At 59.0% G+C, this 6,807-nt stretch overlaps 1 protein-coding gene across 2 annotated transcripts in view; it reads left to right on the forward strand.

Annotated features, from left to right (window-relative positions):
* The window catches only part of TTC17 (tetratricopeptide repeat domain 17), a 114,618-nt gene extending 109,247 nt beyond the window's left edge, over positions 1 to 5,371 (forward strand). For both annotated transcript variants that reach the window (XM_055141427.1, XM_055141428.1), the window contains 3 exons: positions 47 to 166; positions 2,884 to 3,027; positions 5,002 to 5,371. In XM_055141427.1, coding sequence (XP_054997402.1) covers positions 47 to 166; positions 2,884 to 3,027; positions 5,002 to 5,133 — 396 coding nt within the window. In that variant the 3' untranslated portion in view covers positions 5,134 to 5,371. The remainder of the gene's footprint in view (positions 1 to 46; positions 167 to 2,883; positions 3,028 to 5,001) is intronic.
* Positions 5,372 to 6,807: the final 1,436 nt, after the last annotated feature.

The raw sequence follows: 6,807 nt of genomic DNA on the forward strand, positions 1-6,807 counted from the left end.
TGACAGGCTGAAGCGACAGCAGCCTCAGCTGGCCCTTCCTTTGCAGAACCAGACGTCCTGGGTCCTGTCCAGCATGGCCGCCCTGTACTGGAGAGTGCGAGGCCAGGGGAAGAAGGCCATCGACTGCCTCCGCCAGGCCCTGCATTACGCCCCCCATCAGATGAAGGTGAGTGGGAAGCGGGGGCCCGGAGCTCTGGCCCTTCAAGGCCTTTCCCACTGGAGTCCTCGGGGAGATTTTGGGTTTGTTGCTGTTGTTGTTGTTGTTTGAGGTTTGTTGGTTTGGTTTTTTTTCCCCCGTTTTTTGGGCCATACCCAGCTGTGCTCAGGGATCACTTGTGGCTCAGGGGAACATACGGTGTGTCGGAGATTGAACCCAGGTTGGCTGCATGCAAGGCAAGTGCCCCACCAGCTGCACCGTCACTCCCCTTTCTCGGTGGTTTATTCTGAGGTTCCCGCAGCCTTCCCCAGACTGAGCCAGAAAGCAGTGGCAAAAGGTGCGGACAGGACGGAGAGGAAAACCGAGGTCCCAGAGAAGTCTTCAAGATCACCCTAGGCGGGTCTTGCCAGGGCCACAGCCCCCCCCCACACACACACACACCCCAAAGTACACACAGCAGCCACACAGGGATGCCAGCTACACTTCTGCAGACACATACACACACATATACACAGCCCAGGGCAGAGGACACGTAGTGGCCACACCGGGCCACCAGCCACTTCTGCAGACACACACACACACACACACACACACACACACGCACACACACACACAACCCAGAACACGCAGAGGCCACACCGGGCCGCCAGCCACTTCTGCAGACCTACACACACACAAAAAAAAAAAAAAAACCAGGACACGAAGTGGCCACACCAGGCCGCCAGCTACTTTTGCAGACCTACACACATACACACACACACACACACACACACACACACACACACACGCACACACATACACAACCCGGGGCCAGAAGGCCTGTACCCCTGACCAGCACATGCTCCTGGCACTCCTGCTGGATTCCAGCCCACACACAGAAGCCTGTTTTCAGTCTCTTCAAAAAAAAAAAAAAAATCACCGCAGGGCTGGATCTATGGCACAGCGAGTAGGGTGTTTGCCTTGCATGTGGCCGACCCAGGTTCAATTCCCAGCATCCCATATGGTATCCCAAGCACTTCCAGGAGTAATTCCTGAGTGCAGAGCCAGGAGTAACCCCTGAGCATCACCAGATGTGAACCAAAAAGCAAAAAAATAAAAATAAATCAAAAATCAGAGCAGGCAGCGAGGGTTGTGGGGGAGGGGCGGAATTGGAGCTATACTATAGGGGGTGCAGTGTTTGCTTAGCGTGCTGCGGACCTGAGTTCAACCCTGGCACCCCATATAGTGCCCCCCCCCCGACCTGCCAGGTTGATCTCTGAGCACAGAGCCAGGGGTAGGCCCTGAGCACTGCACATGTGTGGCCAAACCAGCCAGAAGCCTGAGCCACTTCCTGCGGATGGATCTCTCCCGTGTGGCCAGCCTCACAGCTCCTGTCAGGGCCCAGGCGGCCTGCCAGTGACTGGCCTTTCTCAGCACGTGCCCGCATGTGCCTGATGCGCTGTTCGGGCCTCCCTGAGCACGGGAGGCAGTTTTTGTTTTTTTGGTTTTTTTTTTTTTTTTTGGTTTTTGGTTTTTGGGTCACACCCGGCGATGCACAGGGGTCACTCCTGGCTCTGCACTCAGGAATTACTCCTGGCGGTGCTCGGGGGACCATATGGGATGCTGGGATTCGAACACGGGTCGGCCGCGTGCAAGGTAAATGCCCTACCCGCTGTGCTATTGCTCCAGCCCCAGGAGGCAGTTTTTGGACTGGAGGGCAGAGCCCAGCCTTCCCCACCCCGTGTGGCCTCAGCTAGTAGTCTGTCTGCACTTCGGGGGGGCTGCGCATCCGACAAAGATTCTTTTTTTTCTCTCTCCCTGTTCCCTCAGTGTCTCCTGGAGAATCGGTACATAGTGTGCTGTTAGACCATGGGTGGCTGCTGGGACCATCACATGTAAAGGGTCCCAGAGGGCGTGATACTAACGGTGTGGGTTCTTGTCACGGCAGCACGGAGTGCTGGGTGCTGTCACCACAAAGGAAAGGCGCTGAATGCCAGGTCCAGGGTCCAGATGCCTCTAAAGAAGGCCTGGGGCTTCGGGGCCAGAGTAATTCCTGAGTGCAGAGCCAGGAGTGACCCCTGAGCATTGCTGGGTGTGACCCAAAAAGCCAAAAAAAATTAAAAAGAAGGCCCGGAGCTTCGGAGATGTGCGCTGCCAGCCTGAGCACCCGCCGGGCACCCTTTCTGCCTTCATTGCCCCAAAACACATCAAGGCCCTGGTGAGGTGGGGCACAGGCAAGGTGTCGCTGGGGCCTTGGGCACACTATGCAGCCCCTGCTTCTCCGGGCTCAGCTGTCCTTGCTGGAACGGTGGCCCTCCGTGGCCAGCCCAGCCCTCCTCCCCGCGGTAGGGACAGTGCAGTGACATGTACAAACCCCCCAGACTCACTCAGCAGATTGCTTCCAGTACCCCCGCCCCTGGCACAGTGCTGGGAATCAAACCCTGGGGCCTCACGTACTCCAGACACGCCCTCCCTCGGAGCCACATCCCGGGTCCATTTGGGAAAATGCATGGCGGGGAGGGGGACAGGGCCTGGTTTAGGCCACACCCAGTGACGCTAAAGGGGGGGCCCTACACGCCACTCCTCCCGGATGGCACAGTGCCAGGGAACCCGGGGCCGGGGCGCTAGCCCTCTGAGCTCTCCCCACCCCCACCCCGGCTGCCCCTCACCCTCCCCCCCACCCCAGCTCAGAAGGGAGCTTGAGAATGAGTCCCTCACCCCTCCCGCCTCTCTGCCCGCCCTCCTAGGACGTGCCCCTCATCAGCCTGGCCAATATCCTGCACAACGCCAAGCTCTGGAACGACGCCGTGATCGTGGCCACCATGGCCGTGGAGATCGCCCCCCACTTCGCGGTCAACCACTTCACGCTTGGCAACGTCTATGTAGCCATGGTGAGTCGTGTGGGGGCGGGGCGAGCTGGCATGGGGGCGGGGCGAGCTGTGGGGGCGCGGCTAGAAACCATGGGGGCGGGCGAGTCTGAGGGGCGGAGCTAGGTATCCTGGGGGCGGGGCCATCCAGTGAATTTTAGGGGAGGCCTTCTTTTTGAGGACCGCTTCCAATTCAGAACCCCTGGACTATGTCCATGCTCTCCCACATCCCCTGGCAGTCTCACATCTAAAACTGCTACCACTGTTGAAAAAGTCTTTGGATCAGGGGTCTGCTGGGTGCTATTCTTGGTTTTTGGGGTTTTTGTTTTGTTTTGTTTTTCGTTTTGGTTTGGGGGCCACACCCAGCAGAGCTCCTGGCGGCACCTGGGGACCAGGTGCAATGCCAGGTATGGAACCCGGGTTGGACAGCTCTCCCTCTAGGCCAAGGTCTCCTTCCTGCTGCCCTGCACGGTGCCTTTTTTTTTCCTTTTTCCCTAAGATATGACATTCATCTACATGTACGGCTCCCCACCGCACGGGACTCCACACTCCCAGAGCCAGGTTTACTTAGAATTCTTTGTTTTTTCGTTTTGTTTTGGGGCCGCACCCAGCTGTGCTCCGGGCTTCCTCCTGGCTCAGCGCTCAGGGATCACTCCTGACAAGGCTCGGGGAAACCGTCAGGGGTGCCAGGGTTCGAACCTGGGTCTGCAGCACGCAAGGCCAACACCCCACCCACTGGACTATCTCTCTGTCCCCAGATGTCCTTAGCATGTTCTGGGCACATCCTTTGTTCCCGCGGCCCTTCCCTAGAAGCCCCCCCACCCCCACCCCGGGCCCCATGCACGTTTGTGCTTGCTGTGCCGCCTTGCCGGGCCAGGCAGCTCTTGCTGAGCCCGTTTTCTCTTAAGTGTTTGTCTGCTGCTAGGCTTCCTTACGGGGAACCCCCTTCTCCGTGCCCCTGCATGAGACCCCGCCGCGCTGGGCGTGTGGGAGCCCCCAGCCCCTGCATCCTTGACACAGGCCGACACTGTTGGTTTCCTGGGAGAACCACTTACCAGAGAGTGGCAGTGCCAGCCTCCAAGCCCGGCTTCCGGCCGGGAACTTGGGAACTTGAGGTACCCCGGAACCCCCCCACACACCCTTCTTCCCCACCTCCCCCAGAAGCAGCCCCCAGCCAGATCGAACTGAGATTCCTGCTGTCCGCTTTGATCTCACACTGGGTGCCGCTCCTGTGGGTGTGGCCAGGGTCTCCCCTGCCCCCCCCCAGTATAGGTGAAAAACCGAAGGAGCCCCTCAGGGCTGGGTGTCATCGCCCACTGCAGAGGCCGAGGTGGGATCTGCTCCCGTCGCTCTTCCTCAACGTGCAGATTTTCCTCTCTGCCTCTTTCTTCGGCCCCCGAGTCTGTGTTCAGAGCCCCTGAATGAATGTGCCCCCGCCCCTTGGGCTGGCAGGACGCTGTCGCCAGTGGCCGCGGGCTCTCCCCTGCGGGCCGGGACGAACACCTGGAGCGTGCCCGGCGGTTTCTCAAACGCTGTTTTGGGGGGGGGGGGGAGAAGGGAACAGTCCGGCGGTGGGGGTCCCGAGGAGGGCGTTTACTCCCCTCTCCCCAGCCACGGTAGAGAGACCCGCACAGGTGCAGTTGATGAGCAGGCACAGGGTGCAGTTCTAGAAGATTCTGAAGGTTTCGGTGGGAGGGAGGAAGGAAACGTTCCCCAGAGCGCCAAGCGCGGGGCCCTGCATGCGAGCGGGTACCCGGCCCCACTGGCCGTGGCAGCCCCTGTCGGGCTAGACCCCGGGGCGTGGGTCTCTCTGTCCCCTTGGCCCCTGAGTGCTTGGAGAGCACAGAGCTCGCGGGCAGAGGGACGGTCCCCTCCAGGCCTCGGCGCTTTTCCTGAGGAAACGCAGCGGGATCAGGGCCAGGCGTTTCCGGACAGCAGAAGCCTGTCGGGTTCCACCGGCCCTCGCCCCCTCACCCTGTCCCTTTGCCCCGCCCGCAGGAAGAGTTTGAAAAGGCGCTGGTGTGGTACGAGTCAACGCTGAAGCTGCAGCCCGAGTTTGTCCCCGCCAAAACCCGAATCCAGACCATCCAGTGTCACTTAATGCTGAAGAAGGCCCGGCGCGCCCCTTAACTCACCCCTGCCTCCCTCTCTCTCCTCCCCTCTCTCCTCTCTCCTCTCTCTCTCTCTCTCTCTCTCTCTCTCTCTCTCTCTCTCTCTCTCCATCTCCTATCTCTCTCCCTTTTTCTTTCCTTCTCTCCTATCTCTCTACCTCTCCTCTCTCTCTCCTCTCTCTCCCTCTCTTCTCTCTCTCCTCTCTCTATCTTCTCTCTCCTCTCTTTCTCTCTCTTCTCTCTCTCTCCCTCTGTCTCTCTCCCCCCTCTTTTTCTCAAGGTCCTCTTAAAAAAAAACGAATAAGAAAAGAAATCAATCATTGTCAGTATCTACCTTTAATGATGTCTGTAAGATGCCTGAATAACAAGACTTATAACAGGACTTTTATCTACGTGGGAACCGGTTTGTTTTTGTTAAGTTCCTTCTCCCTGCCCTCCCTCCCTCCCTCCCTGCCCCCCCCCGCCCCGCCAAGCCCCCTCCTCAGCCAACCTGAAAAATGACAAACTTACTCCAGGGGGCGGGGGGGGGGGGGGAGTGGGATGCAGCTTAAAGATCCCGTGTAAATACCGAGCGGAGACCTTCCCGGGGCTGCGCCCTCCTCTCCAGCCTCGCTGCCCCCCCCCCCCCCGGGGCTGCTCTCCGTGCTCCGGCAGCCTCCTCCTGCAGAGCCGTGGGCCCCCACGTGCGTGCGTCCCCTGCTTCCTGTGTCGCCTCTCTTGTCTGTGGAAACGCCGAAGCCCGTCGGGTGCCAGCCAGCGAGCAGGGGCGGCCCCCCTCTCCGTCCGTCTGCTCCCCGTCACGGGGTTCTGCTGCTCTCAGAGGGAGCTCTCAGAGGGGGCAGCCGAGGCCCGAACCCAATACTTAACCACCGCACACACTGGGGCTCACCAGACCTTTGTCACGTCATTTATGTCGGGGAGGGAGGGGGGTGCCGAGGCGGGGGGATCAACACAACATCCAAGATCATTTGTGCTTTAATTAACGAATCCCAGGCCACCACGACGTGGAACTCCTATATAACAGGTTTATATATAGAGAATATGTATATTTGAAGCCCTCTACAGACGGGAATCGATGTTTTACTAATTCTTTGTTCCCTGCGTTACCCATCTTGGAACGAGGGGTGCGTGTAAGCCCCAGCTCTCCGAGGCTCCTGCGGGGGTGGGGGGGGGTCGGGGGTGGGGCCGGGCTGGACTGTCTCCGTACCATGCTTTTTACCTCTGGTCCCAGGAGAACCGGAACCTCCAGACGTTTTGGAACCTTCAAGGGCACATACTAAGAACAAAAATAAACGTTTATGAGCAAAGTAGGTCTGTCACGTGGTTTGGTGTTTTTTTCTTCTTCTCCTCCTCCTCCTTCTCCTTCACCTCTTTCTCCTCCTGGAGAGGAGAAGCCAGTACCAGTTAAGTATAGGGGCCATACTTAAGACATAGGCATCTCCTCCTCCTCCCTCTCCTCATCCTCCCCCTCCTCCTCCTCCCCCTCTTCCTCCCCCTCCCTGTCTCCTCTTCCCCTTCCTCCTCTTCCCTCTACCTTTCTCCCTCCCGGTTCCCCCAAGCAAGGCCAGCTCTGAAGCCTGACTGTCTCTGAGCCTAACATTCCCAGCTCCTGGCCTGGCCCTACCTTCCTCTTCCCTCCAGTGGGGGGAAGGAGCCGCCATCTGTCACGCAGTTTTACGGTCAATGAACTTAG

The sequence above is a fragment of the Sorex araneus genome, chromosome 6 (assembly GCF_027595985.1).
Source record: "Sorex araneus isolate mSorAra2 chromosome 6, mSorAra2.pri, whole genome shotgun sequence".
Lineage (NCBI taxonomy): Eukaryota > Metazoa > Chordata > Mammalia > Eulipotyphla > Soricidae > Sorex > Sorex araneus.